The sequence below is a fragment of the Mchenga conophoros genome, linkage group LG9 (genome assembly GCF_057382185.1).
Source record: "Mchenga conophoros isolate Kocher_MC1m ecotype Shallow Benthic linkage group LG9, M_conophoros_male_GT1.1, whole genome shotgun sequence".
Taxonomy (NCBI): Eukaryota; Metazoa; Chordata; class Actinopteri; order Cichliformes; family Cichlidae; genus Mchenga; species Mchenga conophoros.
This window is the reverse complement of record NC_140534.1, coordinates 18859998-18883972: the sequence shown is the minus strand read 5'-3', so window position 1 is coordinate 18883972 and position 23975 is coordinate 18859998. Positions and strand designations below refer to the sequence as shown.

Sequence of the window (23975 nt, the reverse complement as noted above, 5' to 3'; positions counted from 1 at the left end):
ATTTCACCTTGGCGGATAATTATCTCAGAATAGGAAAATAACAGCACTCAGTTTTTCTTCAGGGGTCTGGAGTCAGCATTTGATATAATCTTCTGTGTCCTGCTTCGTGTAGAGAATGTCCATTGATCTTCATCCAAAAAGACCACAATGAGCCATAAAAGCATTTCAGGGCAGTCGCCAAGAAGCACATACTCTAAAGTGGTTATGATGCACAAGGTCGTTAAATGCTGGACTTTCTCCAACTGTATGTCTGCACAAAGAATAAGCAAATCAATCTGAGACAGGCATGATTATAAGCAGAAATGCATCACGGGACTGTCTTCCTGTAGGATCTGAAGCATTGTAGTGGAAACAGAGGAGAACGCACAGTTAATTTTCATATAAATATTTATTGCAGAGGAGGTATCTTTTATGTACATGCTATCACAATATAACACAATATAAATCTACCAAATATTCCCATATATTGATGCTATAAGCTTGTCATAGAGCAATAGTTATAACAAGCACAATACAGTGGGTTAGAGACAGTATCACTCACTATACAACTTGTAACAGTCCATAAAAGATCAATTTTTTCTTTTCTTTATTTTTTATTTTTTGTTCTATCAAGGGCAGTGAAACATCGGTCCTACTAATTTCTTGAATTCATGCAGAAGCCACAAGAGCAAGATTTACGACGTTACAGCGTTGAGTAGTAGTAGTAGTAGCGATAGTAGTAGTTGTATTTGCCTTTGTGTGACTTTGTTTGGTCACAAGAAATAGAAGTCAGGTTTAAATGAAAGCAGCTAACCAACAAAAATGCACCATGGTAGAGACGACCCAATTGGAGGACAAAGAAGCTACGGGACACGGCGTGGTACAAGAACAATGGTCTTGGATTTTCACACCCGAGTAAATGGCTGAGGTTCAAATACTCACAGACTCATTGATGAATTCCAGAGAGACGGACAGTAACAAACACTTGGTTATGTATCACACTGTTTAATACGCATACAGCTATGGACTGGCAGAACTGAGAATTCCTGCAGCAAGCACGCTATTGTAAATTAAAAAAGTAGACTCAAAGTTACATAAAACAGTGACTTCATTTAGTGCTGGGATGTTGCACTGTCATTTTTTGGGGTTTAGTTTTAAAATCAACATAAATGACACCATAAAAATTCCTTCTGTTGTTAAAAATGCTAACATATTGCTTGTTTTTGGTTCTTTTTCTTTTTGGGATTAAATTCAACCAAAATCATGGAGCCTCTATTCGCTCCATTTCACTTTGAAATATGAAAACAAACACATCTTTCCATTTTGAAATAACTTTCCTACAGTGACAGTAAAAGAGGCAGCAGGTTATTCTTCTCCCGAGTTCAGTGAAAATGGCAGTGACTCCAAAGTTAGGTTTAAATAAAGAAGGGGCTTTTCAAATGTCGCTGTACTCATGCAATAAAATCCTGACTCAGATGATAGATGACGCTTAACATCTGGTTCATAAAGATCACAAGGATCCATCAAAGGATTGCAATCAATCAGTGCTCTCTGACACCTCCCACAGGCTGGAGGTGGAGGTAATTCTCAGAAAATGATATCAGTTGCTGGATTGTTTTCATTTGAGTTGTGCCAAAGAAATTTAGTAATTCAAGAAAACTCACCGATGGGTACTGGCCTGAATCATAGTCATTACCAACCCCTAATGGGTTCTGAGGAAATTGACATGAACACAGACAATTACAATCAGTAATTCTCACAAGATACCACAATGCACTGTGGATGCTTTACTGACACACAACTGCAAATATAAATGCGGGTATTTTTTTCACTTTGATAGTTTATGGTGACTATTTAGACATTTTGATACAAAACACGGCACATCTCAAAACCTTTAAAAGATTTAGTCAGATTATTATTTGATAACTACCATGCTAAGTTTAATTATGAACTTATTAGGTTGATAAACAAATGGGGGTTCAGTCTGATTTGTATTTAAGTTGAAATGACGCCTAATATGGAGATGCAAAGAAAAACTGCAGCAGTGCTTAACCTTTAAATATAAAAGGTCACACTATTGTCAGTATTTCACATCATTCAATGACAGTTCCTTTATCCAGTTAATAAAAACTTGGATTTTATTTTGGAAGTTATGGCCACTGTTTCTATCATTTAGATAGGATCATACTTGATGAACCTTCATTCATCCCTGTCTGTGTCCAGAGTTTCCTACATTGCAGATTTCAGACTTGATGCTTAATCTGCACTAGACCATAAACTTTGAAACACTATATAAGTAAATAAAAGATGGATGTGAACAACATGACATCACTGATGAAGAGTTGAGTTTGGCATTTCGGCTGCTGTTGGGATTTCTTCTATTTTTTGGAGCCAGAAAGAACCACATGTGGAAGTGAGGATGAAGGTATAAGTCATCAACTTACCTTAACTAACCCAACCTGGTACTAGCGAGCAAAGTCCTGGAAATATTCTTCAGAGACTTTGGTTCATAGTGGCATGATCACACAGTTGCTGTAGATCCATAATGTGAATCTCACCACTGGAAGGTGCGCTATTGGATTAAGGTTTGGTGGAGGCCATTTGAGTACAGTGAACTTAACGTAATGTTCAAGAAACCATTTGAGATGATTTGAGGTTTGCGTTAGCCTACGGGGAGCAGCTATCGGACAATGGGTACGCTGTGATCATAAAAGGATCAGCAACAATACTGGGGTAGGCTGTGGCATTTAAACGGTGATGAATTTGTATTAGAGGCCTACATCCCCCAAGCTATTACAACACCACCAGCATCACCCTGAACCACTGATACAGAGTTGAACCATGCTTTTGTGTTGTTAACTCCAGCTTCTAACTCTACCATGCAAATGTTGGAGCAAAAATTGAGGCTTCTTAGACCAGAGGGAATATTTTTCCAGTCTTCTATTGTCCAGTTCTGGTGAGTCAATGTGAAATAGGCTCAGTTTCTTGTTCTTAGCTGACAGAAATAGCATCTAGGACAGGCTTCTCCAGCTATAGGTCATCGGCTTCAAGGTTAAGAGATGCTCTTCTGCATACGTTGCTTGTAACAAGTGGTTATAAGTATTTTTCTTTCTTTCCTATCAATTCCAAGTAGTTTGGCCATTCTCCTCCGACTTCTCACATCAAAAATGTCATTTTTGCCCAGAGAACTGCCATTCACCGGATATTTTTCTCTGTTTTTGGACCATTCTCTGTAAACTCTAGAGTGGGAATGTGAGAAAATATAAACAAATCAGCAGTTTCTGAAATATTCATCCCAGCTCATCTGACAACCACAATCATACTACGTTCAGTCACTTAAATCACAGATTTTTCCCATTCTAAACTTCCCTATTAGCAGGTCTTTTTGACCATGACCATGTGACTGACTAAGTCAAGATTTGCGCTAATTAACAGTGAACAGTTGAGTGTAAACAAAAACATACCAGCACTCACACTCATTACAACTGTTGTACAGACCTCTTGCATAGACTCTTAGTACATTGAAATGCATCATAATCTATAATATTTGTCAGATCACTCGCACACTGTAAAGTTGGGCATTTTCAATATTCTCAAGGGATTGACTGACTTAAACATAGTGGGCTCAAGTGCAGTGTAGCACACAAGTGTAGCTAACAAAGTCATCTATCGCTGCAAGATCCAGAAAAAGTAGCTATGTCTATGAAAAACGAGGTCCCAGAGGCACAGCAGCATTTCAGGCAGCTCATTTCTTTAACTAAAGGTTACTTTCTGTTGCTACAGCATGGATCTCCACATTTTCGATATTTATGCTAACTGCCCTTGCTGACATGACCCAAAAGCGATTAGTGTCTCCTTCATTTTCAAACAGGGTGTCTTTTGCTTTTAGGCCATTACATTAGACTATAATCTACAGATGCATAGCATGTTAATTTGTTTAATTTTGATGGATGATTATCCAGACTAAGTAATAACTTCCAGACAGTTTTAGCTAAGCCAGAAGTCTCCTTAAAAACCTGTGGGACTATCTGGCAAATTTTAGTGGCCACAACTACTAGACAGAACCCAAGTTTTAATTACCCAGAATGCTTCTGTTATTGTGTAAGAGAAGTTGCTTTCCTTTTTTTTACGTTGAGGCAGTAGGATGGTAAACACAAAGGCAAGAACAGATCTTCTGCAAATTTTTCTGCATCTCATTTGTCCTTTAAATATTGCATCCTCAGGCACACACTTACTCACATTTGGTGCAAGACGAAGATCCAAGCTGGATTCATACACAAAGCTGGTGCAAATAACTTTTCCTTCACTACTTTTGACATATGTGAACATATCTGACACATTCATGTTAACGCTGCTCTCAAATATCACCCTTTAGCTTTTGAAACTATAAAACAGGGTCTCAAAAAAGTGAACTGAAAACAACATTATAGATTTGCCAACACATTAACTGTTTTAGTAGACAAACCGGTAGGCTTCATCTACTCTCGATACCTGGCTGTGCATGCTGTTTATATAATTCACCATCACAAAATGCTGAAGAAGAAGACACTCGCTTCTCTTCAGACTGATACAAGACAATGCTAGTTAGATAGGCACATACAGTACATCTCCGCAGACTTGGAAGCATTTTAATCTGCTGAGAACTACAATTAAATAGATCTAAACAAAAAACAAACAAACAAAACATGTCTGAGTTTGGTCAGTGTGTTATATCGTGTGTGATATCATGCCATGTGGTTGAAAATAAGAAGACAAAATGTACAAGTTGGACATAACCTGTCCTCAGTTCTTAATTTGTGAAATTGGCTAAAGTGCTATAGACTGATTTCTTTCCTACGCCAAGGACAAAAACTAATAAATTAACTTTAGAGCTTCGAGACCTGCATCCCTCTTTGCAACTGTTCACTTGTTCTTTGGCTTTCACTTTCCCTGTTATGCAATTCAACCTTCATTTTATACTTTCTTGTTTATACACATCAATATTTGTCTCTACAGTCTCGTCCAAGAACTAATCATAGCAAAAAAAAAGTAAGAACAGCTGACATGGTGAACATGGATGTTTAACATTGCTTATGAAGTGAAAAGACTGAATTAAAAGTTGCATAATTAGTCTACAATTTCTCTTCAGGAGTGCCCTGTAATAATCTGGAATGCTCATCATGACTTTTTTTTTTTTGTAGATTTCACTTTTTTCCAAAATAGATAAAACAGGAACAAAACCTTGGAAAGGAAGGCAACTTGTGGATCAACTTTGCTTCCAAGTCACCGTACTAATAGTAAAAGGTGATATTTAACGATTTCAAAGTGGAAAAAAAGTATACATCAATAATTATAATATATCAGTGGTCCATTAAGGTTGAGTGTCATGCTTTCTTGCTCGACGTACTATCCTCAAAGTCCCAGGGACAAACATCTGCCTTTTTAGCAGCACCTACAGGCCCCCCTTTAGGAGTTGGTTTGCTCTGTTTCACTGCAGAAGAACTTTTGTCTGTATCCGTTTTTTCCTCAAAATCCCACGGACAGACTTCCGCCTGCTTTTCTTTGGCTGCTCCAACATTAGCGCTTTTCCTTTTTTCTACCAGCAGCATTTCCTGGTGACTCTCTACATCCCACGGGCAGACCTCGGCCATTTTTTGCTGGCCGACATGTTTCTCTGAAGATTTACTCTTGTCCTTCACCTTTGTTCTGCTTTTCTCATCATCAGTGTCTTTTGATTTTTCTTGGTCAACTGTTCTTGTGAAAGGGGGCCCTTTCTTTTTAGAAGGGGACTCCTTGGTTTTGGGTGCTTGTGAGGGGCTGGGTATCCTCTCTGAATTTGGAGCAGCTGCACTGTTGTCGAATTCCCATGGATAGACGTCGACTTTTGATATTAGTGGCTGGAGTGATCCTTTAGGTGGATCTCTCACATCCATTGGAGAGGTTCCCTTTTTCTGCTTTGTCACGTCTGGTGAGTGAGCTGACTCTGTTGGTTTTTTCAGCTCTTCGAAGTCCCAGGGACAAACATCTGCCCGATGTGTTCTGGAGCTTTCAACTGAAGAGGGAGGCTGCTGGGCTTTAGACTGAGACATCGATTGCTTCGATGGTTCCGCTTGACTGGCTTGAATCTCACCTCTGTCTTCCCATGGGCACACCTCTGCTCGAATAGCCGATGACCTCTGAATCTCCTTTGGGTGCCTGCCACTGGATGGAGAATGATCAGAACCTTTCTGCTTCTGAGACTTGGCTCCTTTCGTGCTACCTCCATGAACAGTTGTGGTTTCCTTTGGTGCAATAGATACATGCTTTTGAACCTTATTTTCAGATGGAGTTGGGAGATCTTCCACCTCCCAGGGGCATACTTCTGAGAGATCATAGAGGTCTTTTCCCTTAATGGGGTCGGAGCAGATTGTCGGTTGGCTGCCACTAACTGGCTGTTTCATGATTATGCCTTTTGTGGTGCTTTGTTTGTACTCGACTGACTGGCTGATAATCATCTTGGGTTGGCATTCATTTTCTGGCTCTACATTTGCCTTTGTGTCTTTGCTCTTTGGCTGACTCTTCTTATTGCTTTCCTCTGTACCCTGGGTCTTTCCAGTCAAGCCCAAAGTCTTCTCTTTGGCACTAGCAATGACACTGAGGGACTTCTGCAGCATGGAGGCTCTAGGATGAATTGGTTTCTTGTCTGCAGAGAGATTATGGGCGCTTGCTGACTTGCATACCAAGGGAACTGATTCTGTAGATTCACTGGGGGCGTTTATGTTCTCACTGGATGTCTTCTTGACCAGCTTCTTGCCCATAAGTGTATCCAGGAGGGACCCTTCAGCTGTGTTCTCATCAATCTTATCATTTACAGTGCTGCTGGAGTCCTCATTCTGGTCCCGGACGTGATCATAGCTACTGTGTGACTTCTTCAGGGAGAACACCTTGTTCTTCAGTGTCTCTTCCTTCGCTGGTTTTGCTGGGTGAGTCGTATCCAAGGGGGTTTTCTTCAGCATGGAGATGCTGTTACGATTGCTGCCATGCTCTCCCGCCTCCTTCTCTTCACGGCTGCACTGGCGATGCACAGACTCGGGAATCTCTGTGATGCGCCTCATCAGCGAGCGACCTAACCCTTTCTTAGAGCTTCGCTTTTTCTGGAAATGAGGGTTGTTTGCTAGCATCTTCTTCCTTTTGTAAATCTCCAACTGGGAGTACAGTTTCTTCAGCTCTTCCTACACATCAATGATAAGACAGATACAAAGTTATAAGTCTTTTTTTAAAGACATTAACCTGGCTAAATAAAGAAAACAAACAAACAAAGGTCGCGCTCAAACACTGCTACAGAAAAGCACACAATCTGCTGCACAGAAAGCATGCAGTACTACCTAATGACACGTGACTACAAACAGTTTTTAAATAATGCATTACAGAGTATCACATGCTGAAAAAAAGCAAAGACGGGACAGTTTAGGACAGCATCAAATAAGAAAACGGAGTGTCTTTTAGTGTTAGGTCTGAAACAGCCTCTAAGCTCAGATCCTGAATCAGTTGGATTTCAATCTGCATTTCCCTCCGTGACAGTGAATGCTCTCAAACACCGGATGTCACCATAAAACCCCCTCTTCTACATTATAGGCTTAAGGTACCCAAATATTTTGGTAGAGAGACTTCTTCAGCTCTAACAGACAAACAGATATCTCTGCTCACGTTGGCACGTTTTTCCCAAAGGCTGTCGCAAGACCTTATGCCACAGCCATTAATAGAATTGAGATGGCCCATTTCGTCTGGTGTCTGCAATAAAAAACTGCCATGGCTCAGTATTTTTGGAGGATTCAAAAGGTGCACAATGGAAATGTAAAAGTTGGTGGAAACACCCCTCACCCTGATGTCCTCAGGGTCCAGGCTGTGCTCGCTCCATGCTGACGTTATGCTGCTGTTGAGGTACGATCCAGAGCGACCCATGTCCAACTCGTCCTCATAGGCCTCAGACGCGATATCATCTCTCATGTGGGTGCCAGCAAACAGGAACTGATGGAGGGCGGTAAAATTGGTCAACACTGATTGTTTCCATTACATTTCTTAAGCAAGGAAAAGCAAACAATGCAGAAATCACAATATACATATATAGCTTACTTACTTAACCTAACATTATTTAAGAAGATGGAAACAGTTCTTTAGTGCATTACTATGTATTTACGTGTCTATATAGCAAATATAAAACATTATATTTTACTGATGAAAATAAAGACCACCATGAAAGATAATTAATAAAATAAAAAGTAAGAATAAAAACAACAATAATAACAATATCTTAAATTGGAAATGCCTAAATCCTGGACAGCATCGAATACCAAAGGAGCTAAATTACAAGTAAAGCAGCATGTAAGCACAGGCTACATATGAAAGGTGAAGCCAATGGAGAAGTGCTTTAAATCTGGGCCAGTGGGGGCAAGTTGAATGGCCAAGTTAAGGCAATTTACTCATATACAGTAGAACATTTAAATGAAACTTAAGTGCTGCACAGATTCTTCTTCTTCTTTCCTTCCCTTAGGGGTGTCCACAGGGAATTGTGGACCCTATTTCTAGTGTCCTCCTCTATCACATCACCCCTCTGCATTTCCTGACTGCCAGATCCATGTTCACCATCCAATAATCCACTATTTCTCCTCTGCACAAACCTCTAACTTTGTCTCCAAACTGCTCAACTTGAGCTGTCTGTCTGATGTAGTCATTTCTAATTATGTCCCAATGAAAGTCTCAACATCTCCAGCTCTGCCTCCTGTTTTTGTCAGTGCCAATGTCAATGCCATGAAACATACATCATAGCATTCTCACTACTGTTTTGTAAACCTTCCCTGTCACTCTTGCTGCTGCTATCCCTCAGACATAAATCACCCCCAACACTTTTTGGAGCTTAAACTTGAATTAATAAGAACTTTAAGGCTAACTGACCTAGGGAGCATGACATCTAAAACTGGAAATAAGCCCAACAGATACTCAGAGTGCTTACTGCTGATTTGTTCTATGAGTACACACTATTTTAGGCCCCAGTCACATAAGTCAAGAGACCAGTCAGCGACTCCATAGCAACCTTTGGAAAAATGCATATACCCCAGCTGGTTGCCGAGTGGTTGCTGCACCAAAAACCTTGCGATTTCATTGGTCGCTAGCAGTTTGCCAAAATTGACCACAGTTTGCATGCAAGACACTGACTCATCTATGGCAATCTGTTAGCGACCAAAGCAATCACAAGCAGGTTTTTATTACAACACAAAGTAAAAAGTAAAATAACCTCCAGTAACTACTCACTACCTGGTTGGTGAATATACTTTTTCACCCTAGCGACTTTTTTAGGGCAACCTCATAGACTAAATCTATACAAGTTGCTACACTGTGAGCATGGAGGGGTGCTTGTGATTCAGAGCTTCTGAAACTGAGGTCTCACAGTGATGGTTCACAAACTACAATTATTATTGTAGGGTCTTTACTTTGCAATATAAAGCGTCATGAGGCGACTGTTGTTGGGATTTGACGTTATATAAATAAACTTAAATTCAATTAGATACTACACCCATCTTTTCCATACATTTGTGAATGTATTGCATACATTGAAATGGTTACCTTAGGAATGAGTAGAAGACCCAGGGTGACAGTGACAGTTAGGTGAGTGTGGGTGAAGAACAGGAGCAGCATCCAGTCTGGATGCAGCTCAGGAGCGAGAGTGAACCTGTAAAAATAAAGACAGACATCCAGATGTGAAGCTGATGTTAGTCAATTTCATTGACTGCCGATAGGATTTCAGTTTCTTATATTCTGATATCTATAAAGCTGTTCAGCATCACTATTCAACCTGCTAAATCTCATCACATAAACCAGGAAAGTATTTGGACACAAAGACACATCTTTATTATAGTTCATCAACTTTAAAGTGTTCATTCACTAACTGAAGTGAAACCTGCATCAAAGCTCTTGGATACAGATGGATGTGGGAGAGAAAGCTACCACCAGTGCAGCAGATTTAGCAGCAGTGTCTGTCTAGTCGTCAAATGCACTCCTGCAGTGTTCTACTTGGGTGATCCTCGTGCCAGCAAGGACACAATATTTTCCTCATCCGCTCAATTGGATTCACAATAAAAAGGAGTGACCTTCATCTGGTCAAAAGATTCAGTCTATGTGTACATCAGACGGGAACACACTAGGCTAGCTGTGCTGCAGCAGTTGGAGGAAAATAAGATAATTACCATCTGAAACAACAGTGGTGAGAGGAGTAGCTCCAGCCTGTTATTTAGAACGAACTAACAGGCTTTCAGCACAGTGAGACCTCGTGTGCACTAAGGATATGAAGGCATGTCTTGTTAGATGCTAATTCCACCACTGGAGAGCCTCTAACAAGCAAATGTCATGTAGCAGGCTCATTACGCTGCTGAGGTTGGCAAATGGCTAATTAACAAACAGTTACTGTGGTAATAGCTGTGAGGCATGAATGAAGGCAAACGTCCAGCATATGAAATGTCTCGAAGCTTTGAAGTCTTCTCTCCTTCGTGTTTTGTGATGAGTTTGTGTGCAGATGAGGATTTAATAACTCTGGCATGCTGTTTCCTCTCAGCCAGCAGCATTTCACTGAGCGATCTCCACCACTCCTACGACTCCAGCGGTTTCATTCCAGCATCCCATTTACCTGGACCTGGCTTATACCTGAAGATGACCACAGCCAACACGGAAGCCTGAGCTTTAACTGGTCACTATGGGATCAAATAGCAGGTTCTTCATGCAACATAAATGGATGGCGGTTGCCTTTAACTAGCCCCGGTGCACACTGGAGCCCCAGGTGGCAACCAGACGGAATTAACCCACCACACCAGGCAGTTCTCCAGTTTATTAAGGACCTCATCTGGCCATTTTCTGCAGAGGAAAGCCTCACAACAATGCTCGAGAGGCTCGTTAAAAGAACTGGCCAAGCAATCACAAGAGCCAGATGTTCAAAAAGACATCAGAACACTTAAAAACTCGCATTTCTTCCAGTAAACTATCGATCATGCACAATTTATTGGTAATGAACGATAATAAAGCTACCAATAGTTCAAGTAATTGATGCTGTCTTAGAAAAAAAAAATCACCCTGACATGGTTCATTAGTGAATAATGTGATGTAGCTGAGCTCTCAATTAGGGCGGCTCGAGCTAGGAGCGGCTGTGGCAGTGTCAGCTGAAACATCTCATTTATTAAAACTGCACATTGCAGCTACTTGACGTGTAGACTGGAGGGAGAGGGCTGATTTCACTATGATCAAAATTAACTACGAGCTGAACAGAACAGCTAGCGTACACGGAAATCAGGCGATCTACTGGAGGATATAAACATCAAAATGACAACCTGAAGACAGACTATGATATTAAATATGGAGCCAGTACGTACTGGGAATTTTGCAAATTTAAGTGACAACATTTGCATGCTGAACACAATGTATCTATTAGTAACTATGCTTAGAGCGCTATGTGGGTGGATTCGAGCCTTACTGTTATTCCAGTGTTAAGGTTCTGATTTTTGTGTTTGTTAAACTTGGACTTTGCTTTTGTTTCCTTTATTATTCCATTTACGTGTGCACACAGAAAGGTCCTGAGCTGGATTTGAACCCAACACCTTTTAGCTGTGAGGCAAAAGTGACACAGACTGCCATCCAAATAAAACAGACAAAACAAACAAAAAAACCCACTTCTTTATCTTAAATATCTTAAATAAAAGTGTCTCTTTTTCTTTTAACTGATCCTGTCAGTTATGTTACTGTCAGTTATCATCAGTGTTAGTCATAAAATAAAAGTTGGAGCGTATTTCAAGACAGAGGATTATTACCCAAAGAATCTCTAAATTCAGTATTGTATGGGGTATAACAGAATATAATTTGTGATGCTCAAAGTGTTTTGGTAAAAATTCTAGACAAATTTATTACATAAATAAATAGAAAATCAGTTTAAAAAGTTTTCAGTTTGGATATAGCATTATAACAGATGATGTAAGCTGTAGGCTTCTTACAGTATAGCACAGGTGGGGGAGTTTACTGCAAAAAACTGTCTGTGATGAGTCAGAAAACACAGCCTGACTGTGCAAACAGCACCTTTAACAAGTCTCACTGGACCCCAGAGTAGAGCCTTCCCAGTTTCATTTCAAGACAAGCTTATGCTTCTTCCTGCTCCTTTTTGAACATGAACGTTATTTGGAGTTGTGGTTGCTCGTTTTCCTTTTGTTTTGCTTTGTTCATTTGTCTCTTTTAATTCTATTTTGTTGTACTTTTTCAACATGTTCAAAATAAAGATTCAATCAATCAATCAAGACACCTCACAGATTTTTCTATCACACCACTGTATTCTTGGTTTGCATTTTGGGTTATTTTTGTTAAATAAATTGATTTTGCTCGGTTTCAGCCCTCTTCTCTTCAACTCTCTGTAGCTTTAAATTATTTGAGCTGCTGCTGCCCATTTCCAGAAGAGGGCAGTACCTTTCCTGCCATTACCACAAACAACCTGAACCAAAAATGCAGCAGAATAATTAAATTCTGTGCCGTAACCTCAAAGTGTCTGAGAAGAGCTGCTGGTTTATACCAGGTCTGTACATATGTACCAAGAATCTGAACAGACTGACTACTTTACACAAAGCAAAAATGTTCTTATGCAGTACTGATAACATATAAGAAATTTCTAGCTGATTAAACAACCTTTCCCTCACTAGTCTGCACCACAAATACCAGCTGGTTGAGTAAATAATTACTATTTTACTCATGTGCAATAGTTAACTGTTCTCAGATGCTACACAGCAGTATGTGATTTAGAAAATGAACAGTTGTATGCAGGCTGTGAGAGAACAAGCTAGTGTATAATCACTGGAGTAATGTGCCATGAAGTACAGCACAGGCGCGTGGATGCTAACCTGCAAAGAAGGAACACTTGGCAAGCTAATCTGACATCATGAGTATGATGATTTGCAGTACAAAGTGCCGCACTGTTGAGTGACATTTAAAATATGATTTGATTATTAAAGAATGTAATTAACAGTTTCAAGTGGTTTCTAAATATAAGCACTGTTTACACAGCCAATTTTTATCCTCATCCATTAGATTAGGCTACATGTTTAATGTCTTTCGTACTATTGCTGGTCTGCTGGCTACCAAATGCAAAGCAAACTTTCCCCCTGAGCTAAGGGTGGTCCACACACGGAGCGATGTGGTGATCAGAGAACATAAAATGCCAAAGATGTTCAGCAACTTCAAGCGATAATAGGAGAAGTGAGTGGGCATGAGCAAATGCAGCAAATACCAACAATGGCGACCCCCACATATGTTGATCGACATATGAGGGGGTGGCAAATAAATTAGAAGGTTACCTAGGCAACTGAGGGCTGAATTGTCCAAAAGCAACCAACCATTGAATGACCAACAGGATGAGGAGGCATGTAACTGATAGCTGGAAAATTTGCCATTTTGCACACCTTCAAGGCTTCATCTATTTTTCCCGTCTCTGCATAAAAGTGAGCTGTGGAGCTCCGTTTCTAATTGTCATCATGGGTTTTTGCTTTGCAACATGATGCAAATTTGAGTTGAAAAATTTTAACCTGCGCAAATGCGGCTTCGCCTCTGTTTGCATTGCCCAGTGTGAATTTGCATCAAATCACCTCATGGGATTGAAAACATGTTCGCAGTTTGAAGGTTTTCAGACTTTCTGATTTCTGTCATGTCATTTCCTTAAGATTCATTCTAGCTTACTCGATGTGCTATAACCAAGAGACTATGTTGGCAGTTCACTGACCTTATAAACAAACTATTTATCTCATATAACTTTTACTAATTTTCTGGTACGATGCAATAATACGATAGAATATATTTGCATTTTTTTTTAAATTCAACAAAAAAAAACTCATGGTGCCAAATCACTAGGAGGAGGAGCTCTTACCTGATGATGTAGAATATAGCTGACAGCACAAGCTCATTATGAACAGCGATGGCCATGTAGCGAGGCTCGTGGAAGGCCGACGGCACAGTCCTCACGGCGTAACACAGATAGACCGCCCACAGCAGGAAGAGGAACTCGGCTGGGAAGCGAAAAAACAAAAAACAAGCTGTAAACACAGCGAATGCTCTGGCCAAGAAATCATTTCAATGCGGCACACGCTCCTTACATGGGCACCAACCAACCAGCCACTTCACACTCCAGCGCACACATGGAGCTGCCACAGATGGTTGTAAAACACACGTATACAGGAAAGTGGCCTGCTCGACAGACTCATTTGCAACAGCTGTGGTTGTATTCTCAGGGCATTAAATGAGTCCCCGTGCACCTCCGCGGCAGCCTCACATAAGGTTTCCAAGGTATCCAGCTCCGCAACTGTAAACACGCCAGGTTGCTGCCTGTGAGGGCAAGTGAATCATGTTTCCTTACAATAGGAACAACAATCACTGCAAAGTGACTCATTACTGTAAACGCCTCCCTGTCTGTTGGACTTCTTTTTTTAAATAATTAGATCTCAAACTTTTATTTTTGTAAGTAAAACTATTTACTCGAGACAACAATAGAAATAAATTTGTTTTCTCCATTCCTTGAAATAAAATAGCGAGTGAGAGCAACGAGGGAAATCTAACTCTTTTTTAATGGTCTATTCAGAGCATTTGTAAATTATTTATCAGTAGTTCCAGCATATTAATCCTTCAAAATGGGCAGATTTGTTCATTTTTTTGTACTTGATTTTTTTTTTTTACAGCGTTAAACAAAAAATGTTTCTGGTACGTTACCAACTAAAAGACTTCACTCACAAGTTTAGCTACCTCAAAGCCTTTTCTTTCTTTTTTTAAACCATATATTCTGTTATAGAATATAACTTCTATAGAATAACTTTCTTTTTTTGTAATCTATCATGAACCTCCATACAGTTTAGAGTGGGCTTTGTGAAACCGATTATACAGAGGATTTGCAGACAAAGAACTGCTAACCCAATGACATTAACTCATCCCTGTGTATGAACACTTCTAGTGAAACTGGGACCATTTTCCTTCAAAATAAAAGCTGCACCTTTTAAACTTCTACTTTGATGGGGAGCCTTCTCCATTTCCAGTTTGCGTTGCACTTTTGCTAACTACAATCACTTGGGTAGTAGTTAGCAAGTATTTGCAGCCAAGCTGTTCGTCGCAAATTACAGGTGACCAAGGCAACCTACTAGCAACCAAAGCAATCATAATGAGCTTCTTAGTGCAGCATATCATATTCAATATGTTGAATAACGTGCACGCATGATATCACATGAAGAAAAAGAAATCTCTCTAGGTTGTATGGTGCAATATTTTTAAAAAATACTTACTACTCACTACTCATGTACTAATTTCTATAGTGTTTCTGTGTTCTATGATATTTAACCTTGCCATGGGTGTCACAAGAAACTAACTCGCACCAGCATGTGATTTACAAGAGAGGCTGTGTGAGGGATGAGGAAGAGGAGTGTGCAAAAGAAGTGTGTTCTCTTACCATGACTGCTGATAACTGCTTTTTTACTGTTTTCATGTTTATAAAGTTAGACTGCACAAGATTAATACAAGAATCTCAGTGTGCCTGTACTGTCCTCTACCTCTGCACATGCGAGCACATGATAACAACTACTGAAAGTGCAGTTTTGCTGCATGCTTGGGTCTTAACAATTCGTCTTTATTCGATAGGAGTTCATTTTTTATGGGATTGTTTCTGCGCAGAAACACAGCAGAGCAGAAAATACTACAATTATATCTCTTGCTGCGAGCAAATGCAGGTGTGGATTTCTAAATCTGAAAGATTTATTGCATCTCTGTGGGTGTAAATTATAAGCTGCATTCAGGTGGCATCAGAGTTGCCCCGCACTTCCATATTGCCAACCTATTTTTACCTCCTAATAAACAGAATGAAAATGTGTCCTCAGTATACAGTAGCGCAGCATGGCGGCCCGGCTGGGGGTCCATCTGTTTTCCCAGAACTCTAAAACGACCACAGCGCTCTCTCATGAAGCCTGAGTCAGCAGACATACACCAGCATGCAGACTTGCTCAAAGTGAGATGCTGCTCTCAAAGCATCTTTGATTTCTCATCTGTCTTCATCTGCTGCTGGTTGCCCTTCCCCTCCTGTGTACAACACAGGAAAGCATCCAAAAGCGTAGCACCAGTAGAGAGGATTAATGTCTTCTTTTGGGAAACATTTCCAAATGTACATGGAAGGGAGTTGTCTTAATCATCCAGCTTCACCCCATCACTCATTCTTCCCTCATCTCACTTTCAACTCCCATCGCTATCATGCCTAACAAATCACTTCTTAATTTCACGTGTCCATCAAGTAACCCACGTTTCCTCACCACACTTACCCACATGCAGAGTGCAGCACACTTAAATCTACTCACAGCGCCCTGCAGAGGCAGAGGGCAGTAACGGTACTTACCAACAGCCATCATATAGTCCCAGCGATCCAGGAGGCACATGCTGAACTGCAGCCCATTGGGCGTGTAGCCCACCTCGATGAGAGCCAACTTCCTGTCCGGGTTCTGACAGACAGCAGATGTCCAAGCCACCAGGAACCAGCAGACGATGAGCAGAATGATGCCCAGCAGACGTAGCACTCGCCAGCTGGTCATATAGGGGATCCTCTGGGCTGTACGGGACAGGAACACCTTCAGCACCCTGTGGAGGGAGAAGCTCACATTGAGACTGTTTCACAAAGTTTCATGTAAGCCTGTCGTCATTTCAAGTAAACAGAGTATCCATGAGAGGGAAATACCTCTACACTCAGTGTGCCTTGAGTGTATTTATCTTTTTATTTCCCATATCTGCTAGAATTTGAAACCTTCTACATGCAAAAGCTTTAAGCAAAAAATACATCACAGCTGCTTTACACACTGGTTTATTAGTCTATGGCAATATTAGTATCGGAAAAATATTGCTTCCACAATATGACATAAATACTTAACAGAAAACTAGTATTTCAATTTTCATAGACTCTTATTAAGCTTTATCCCAAAGTCAAGAGTGCTGCGGCCCACTTAAAAACCAGAAAATCCCAAGGGGCCCACTCATTCTTAAATCTTCACTTTAATCAAAATGCAAGAGAAAGTGATGTATTTCCTTGAAAAGTTTCATTCCAAAAAACATAAACAACGCAGGCTGTTAAGGCTATAAATTGTTGATGCTACTTGGGTGTATGCAAAGTGTTTAGGTCAGTGTGTGACCCATCTTCCTCCTTGGACACGAACTTCACTCACCTGTGCCAATAGCAGTCACTGAACTGAAACTCTCTGCTGTGCTATTGCAGCCTTTCAAAGGATTTTTATTGTGTGCTGCTGTGTCCAAACAAACATGCTGAAAACGCCGACGTCAACTCTGTGATCAAAAGTGGGCCTGGCAAAAAATTAACCGTGATGGTGGATGCTGATGTAAAATATTAGTCTAGTCATGCTGTCTCTTGCGAAATGAGAAGTATACGTCATATTACTTTTTTTATATGGATGAATTTACCTTTATTAGCACCATTTCCTGTGAACTGGCTCCAACATGCTCAGAATCGATGATTTTCTCGACCATATTAGTTCATGAAATTTAACCAAAACAGTTTATCTGCCTTAAACTTACTAAACATAACAAAAAGAGCTGAGTAGGGTTGAGCGATAGGACGAATATATCAACTATCGACGATAGGCTAAGGCCATTGGTGATCGTTTTTACAAGGTCGATTTATTTATTTATTTGCCCATGAGTAAGTTTGCTAATAATGATGGAGCTAATAGAAGCAGTCAACAGAAAAAAAAATAATAGCACTGTTTTAACAGCACCCTTTTTCATCTGCGAGCAAATGCACGCTCCTAAATTCTGTGCCCAAATGCGTGTTGATGGAGCTGCAGAAGTTGGTGATAGCCTTGCATACTCAGCCGCATGGTGGACACGTACACGCTTATGCAAGTTAGTCGTGTTTGAGTACTTTGTTCACACTATACGTCTGCACAAGCGGCACACCGCTTTGGTTACATCCTTAGGTTTACCTCTTTCATCCCAAATTGGCAACTTTATACTTTTTTTAGTGCTGTCAGCATAATCACGACTAACGCGATTAACAATTAACCCATCTGGAGCACAGACGGAGTCAAAGTCCCTGAAATGTCTCTGTCAACGCATTTCAGGCAGTTTGTCCAAAGTTTGTTCATTCTGCACTCCAGATGGTTTAAGCGCGTTAAAATTTTTAATCGTGATGACCACATTAACACTGACATCCCTAATTCTTTGGGGAAATTAGTTCATCCATGTTTGGCCTTCTGTGTTGTAAACAGCAAATCAGTCCGTGCATGATTACATTGCTCCGCCCATCAAAAAGTCTGCGCATACGCGAATATATCGTCGATCGACGATTATTGGACTGACGACTGTCGGTTGGAAATTTTTTACATATCACCCAACCCTAGAGCTGAGTGATCAGAAAAGAAAAAAACAAAGCAAACTTATTGTTTGTCACCTCACTAAATGGGTGAAATTTTACACTATTTATTAAAAAATGCTAATATGTTGCAAACTTATTTAAGCGCTTTGGTTTAAAAGAAAGTGTGCCTTGAGGTATGATTAAATGACATGTCAAGACTTTTTCCTGACTTCCTGCAAAGCAGCGCAGCAGAAAAAAACTGCTAGCCATCACATTTGCAGCACTTATTCCACCTGCCAAATCCACAGACTGTGGAACATGAGTTAAACTCTGCTCAAACACATCACCGGCATAGCTATTCTTAGGCTCTGCCCTTCACGCACATTGATGAAGTGTCCACTGCTCTCTCCACTAATGAGCCCCCCATCAAAAATTGATCTGTGCAATATGTTAACTTGCACCTCTAAGGGTGAACTGGGCCCCGGCTCGTGTTAGCCACATCCTCTTAATCAGTATCTCCATTAGCGCATTTTGACAGATTCACCTGACAAAAAAAGGCCCACAAATGAAGAATTTCATCACTGTCACTTTAAATACAGTGGACCACCCTGTCTCATTAACAGCTATTCACAGCTGGAGAACTCCCCCCCAACACCACTCCACTGCATCCTCTGGCGATGCTTTCTGTCCCTGAGTTCTGTTTTTGTCTTTTTCTCAGCAACTGTCATTCAGGACTTTGTTAAATATGGAGCTCATTTGGGGCCAATGCGCTCCGTGTTTTCTTAATTACTTTACCACTTAATGAGGCAGTATAGCCTGGTGATGAAGTAGCTGAAAAACACGCTGCCTTGACACATCACAGGACTCTTTATCAAAGGATTAAGAGGTCAGGTGTAATATAATCTGATAAGTGCTTCCAGGGATGGATAACAGTGTCGAACTGTGGGTGAAGTACCTGTACAACTTAAGAGTCAGCATCCCGTAGACGGTAGCGAAACCCAGCAGTCGAACCCAACGCAGAAGGATGCAACGGAAAACACTGGGCTGGAAGTAGAGAATCCCAACCTGGAAGAGGACAGAAGAAGCATTAAACAACAAAGGTCGTGAAAAGAAACTGAAAAATAAATAAATAAATAAATAAAAGAGCCACCCAACTGTGAGTGTTTTTTCTATCTAAATGATAATGGGCCCTCTTTCCCTGGGAAATTTCATTTAAATTCGTGGGAAGCTGCTGCCTCATTGTGCTCTCAGTGGATGTCTCTATAAACAGTAAAGTAATCTTATTTAAATGTTGGTTTTCTCCAACTGTTCTCCTTTGGTGTCGCACAAGTGAATGAGTGGGTTTATGCAGTTTAGTTTACTGTACATCCTATCGCACATTAAGTCCCTCTATAATCAGTTACTTGCTTTGTTTCACCACAGAATCTACTCAGGAAGCTATTTTGCTTGTGTTCTCTAAACCTTTTCTACTTCCTCTGCCACCTTTCATCCATCAAAGGGAATTTAAAATACAGCAAAAGTGACCATCAGTGTGTATCGCCGATGCTGCAGATGAACTCAGTGTGTTTTGGGGCTGTGAACTTTTTTTTTTTATAATGGTTTTTGTCAGCAGATGGTGTTTCCAGGGATGTCATGAATGTGTTGACATAAAAGATCAAATGCTGCTTGAATTCTGGGACCTTTTTGCTCATGTCGGCCAAAAAAAAAAAGGAGCACCAAATTTTTATTTTTCTCATATGCTACAAAGAGCAGCTCCATCTGCTGATGAAGATCATGTGCTATGATCAAAAGGTCTGGGCATCAGTTGAGCGCATACACTTGGACTTACTTCTAGGACTCTCAAGGATCAAAAGTTTTGACCGTACTAAAATTACTATGGCTAAACAGCTGCTGAGCTTGCTTCTCAATAATGAAAAAGTAACATTTGTTGAGCACTTTTCTAGTCTGATTGAGCACTAAAAAGTACCTAACAGATACAATATGTACAACAGCTGCAGAAACAACAAAAGGTTTGCTCCACTAAAAGGTATAAGATAGCTTTCTTAGAACAATACTTTAAAAAGCTTGTTGGTGTACGGCAAAACTATGTGCCAATGATCAGGTTCCCTTGATGGAAAAATAACTAAATAAATAAAAACTTCAGAAGGTTTATGGTCCAGGTATGTTGATATACAACCTATTCAAGAAGGGGCAGTGTCAAACAGAACAATAAGTGGACACGACCACCAAAAATGAAATCCAGAGGAAATGATGTGCTCACAGTTGCTATGAGACAGTAAAGCATAGTAACTAACTAAACGAATATATAACAAAGATATAAAATATAACAAAATAACTACAAATAGCTGAAATTATAAATATTCTAGTATTATTAAATATGCACGCAGTGTTACTGTATATGCATATCGTAAAATTAAATATGCATACTTGACTTACCATATTGTCAGCACCCTGTGAAGCCCAGTAAGTAAAGGAGCTTAAGCTCGCGGTTACATCCAGTAACTACTATTTTATTATTATTTTCACTGTATATTTTTCCCTTTGACACATTTTAAGGGTATGACCACTCATTTGTAATTATCTTACAAGCTTTATTAACAACCATAACAAGAACAATGTTGACACTGCATATCAAGGCTGAAAATTCCCTCCACATTGTACATGGATTGACCCCAACCATAACCTTTTGAGAAATGTCACTAAAAGATTAAAAAAAATCTAACCAAACCAAACACATAACACAAAGGAACCAAGCTAATAAATTAATAATGCTAATAATTTAATAACTCAATAGAAGATTACTTAAAACACTGATTATATTTGAATCTTGTGATTTGCCAGACATCGTTTTATGAGCAAGATAAAGCAGTGTGTGTGTGTGTTATATGTGCATTCAGCGCTCTATCTCATTTATAAATAATTATTTCAGCTTGGCCAACCTTTGGTAAAAGTTTGAGCTAAACTTTGACCAGGCTGGAATTGGTTGTCACTACTTTTTAGTGTAATTTTTAATTTTCAAGTGAAAAACAAAATGAAAGAGACTATATTGAGGGCCGGTATGAATATCACAGTGTTGTTGGTGATTTGATGAATTTAATGTCTAGCTCTTCCAGTCTGGCAGAATGAAACTCATCCAGGAATAGTCTCCCAATCTTTAGGGATTTAAATCCGCATTCCTCTCTTTAGTGCATTGTTTGAACTCCAACAACAGTGACTCAGCTCAGATAATCTTTGAAAGAAACCTTCTGTTAACAGGATAACATCATAATGAGTGACTGACGCTTACCGCTTCGCTCCTAAAATGCCTCACACACATCGTCAGGGTTCAGCCGGTGCTTTGATATTGTTGCGAGCATACAAGTAAACAACCCTTACACTACAATGATTGCATAATAGAGCAATTAGGAATGAAAAACAACTGACATGTTCTGCACATAGTGTCTCAGATATAACACTCAATGAATAAATGTCTAAGAAAGAAACAGGTAGAGAAATTTCTAATAATTAGCATTATTTTCTCCAATAATTATAACTATAGTACAATTAATAGTAGTACTACTGCTGCTGCCACTATTACGGGAGGTGAAACCATTTTGGTAGAGTCATTTTCATGAGAAATTTACCTTTTATACATCAAAGAGAAAATCCATGAACTGAATTAGTCATAACAGTAAAGTGCAGTGAAAGCTTGCCCTTGAGACACAGAGCGCATCCTCCTATGTTACATCTTCACGAGTAGATTCTTCTACAAGGACCTGAGCATGCTAAACAGTGCCCATCCATGCTGGTAAAAAAACGCTGATGGTCTTCCAAAGACATAAAAAGAGCCAGAACAAACAGAGAGAAAAAAGAAACAAACATCTGAGGCGACGTAATTATCTGTCCGTTGCAGATGTGCAGAGATTTCCCCTGCGGGATTGTTAATGTTAATCGGATTAGCTGAGGCATTAATACGTTCCCTCAGGCAGCGGCGAAGACGCAGGCATGTGGATATTTTTGCTCACTAGGTTCGAGTCAGTTAAGGGACACAGAGGACCCCACGGGAGGAACGGTGGCCCACATCTTCATCAGCTCACAGAGTCTGGAAGACCAACTGGAGAAACTTCTGATTCAAACAAAGCATGAACAGTTTGACTCGATTTTGCAAAAGGAACGTTGTGCTGAGGAAATAAAGACTTAAAGAGTGCTGAGCTGTTCATTTTCAATACATACAAGGTGCTTAATACTATATCTACTGTCAATATGTTTTTTAAAAGCCTTTTTTTTAAACAGGTGGGATTAACATAAATATCTAAACGATGTGTGACTGCTCCTCAATGCGTTACCTTTTTCACAAAATAAAGAGCAGAGGAACAGGAGCTGATAAAAAGATAGCCAGGCTGCCGCCGAGCAACTTGCTGACGCACGTTTGGCTCCACGGGGACAGGAGAGGGCACAGGAACAGGAGTAAAAATGCACAATGGGAAAACACAGCTCAGGACTCCCTTTTAGATAAACTACCAAATAGCATCTGAATCTCCATCACGTGCCAGTTTTAAGACTGGTGTTGTTTGTGATGAGACGGAAACGGGGAGGTGTTATCCGCCACATTCTTCCCTTGAGGGCTGGCTTTAAATGATCTGAATAAGCTGTCATAAAAAACTTTTTTTACACATTTAGCAGTCTGAGCTTCTCTTTTAATGGTGCGATCTCACCTCTGGTTATTTTAATGGCTCACAACAAGAAACAAAAAGTGATGGATATGTACAAACATTTAAGACATCCTTTTCATCCTTCTCTCCTGCAGTCGTGAATTGGATAATGGATGGATGGTGTGTCGTGTTCATCTTACTACAGTTCGAATGACAGATGATGAAGACATTAAAAGGTAATACCAAATCATTTTGATGATCGCTGCTGATACAAACATGGTGGAGAGGTCTAGTTCAATGACTTCAATGACTTCTGGCTTCATCGTACTTCCTTTGACTAACTTTCAAAGTGGTCACACCCATTACTAAAGTATCTTTTTGGATGATTTATCCAATTAAAAATAAGAAAACAAACAAAAAAACTACTGGTAGTGGTTGATGCTGTTTAATGCTGTCTAGCTCAACATTTTGAGGACTTCCTTTTGGAGCCACCCTCATGTGGCCATTTAAGGAACTGCACTTTTTGATGCTTCTCACTTGGCTTCATTTTTCAGCCTCAGAGGTGGTCACTTGTCCACACGTGTCTTCAAAAATTCTCAGACCAAAAGGCAAAAATAAGTCGCTATTGTCAGACATTACCATGACCCTCAGGTTTCATGATGATCTGCAGAAATTACACAATCAATTTATGCTGGCACAGTACTTCCCATCAGTAAGGTTTCTGGGAAGTTACTGGCCCCGATCCTCAGACAGGTTTCTCTTAATGTTAGTGGGTATAAAGAGTAAGATCAGTTTCTGCCCTCCTTCTCTTTTGAAACCTTCCATTAATAATCGATGTTAAGTGCTGGGAATACTGGATTCAGCGTTGTGGGGAGGGGAAGGAAAAGGATCAAATGTTATTGGTGAATATGTGTGTGTGTGTATGGTGTATATGCATGCAAGTGAGGTACAGTATACCTATCTAATGGACATCAATATCAAGGAGACAATTATGAACTAATATCAAGCCT

General features: G+C 40.0%; 1 protein-coding gene across 2 annotated transcripts in view; it reads right to left on the bottom strand.

Moving 5' to 3' along the window:
* Positions 1 to 373: 373 nt before the first annotated feature.
* Positions 374 to 23975, bottom strand: part of gpr158a (G protein-coupled receptor 158a) — a 93846-nt gene continuing 70244 nt past the window's right edge. Inside the window, exons 6-12 of one of the 2 annotated variants that reach the window (XM_085286775.1) lie at positions 19290 to 19399; positions 16373 to 16611; positions 13877 to 14015; positions 9559 to 9664; positions 7819 to 7965; positions 7645 to 7728; positions 374 to 7169 (exon numbers count right to left, since the gene is read on the bottom strand). In XM_085286775.1, coding sequence (XP_085142901.1) covers positions 5343 to 7169; positions 7645 to 7728; positions 7819 to 7965; positions 9559 to 9664; positions 13877 to 14015; positions 16373 to 16611; positions 19290 to 19399 — 2652 coding nt within the window. In that variant the 3' untranslated portion in view covers positions 374 to 5342. The remainder of the gene's footprint in view (positions 7170 to 7644; positions 7729 to 7818; positions 7966 to 9558; positions 9665 to 13876; positions 14016 to 16372; positions 16612 to 19289; positions 19400 to 23975) is intronic. The other variant, XM_085286776.1, reaches the window with a different exon arrangement.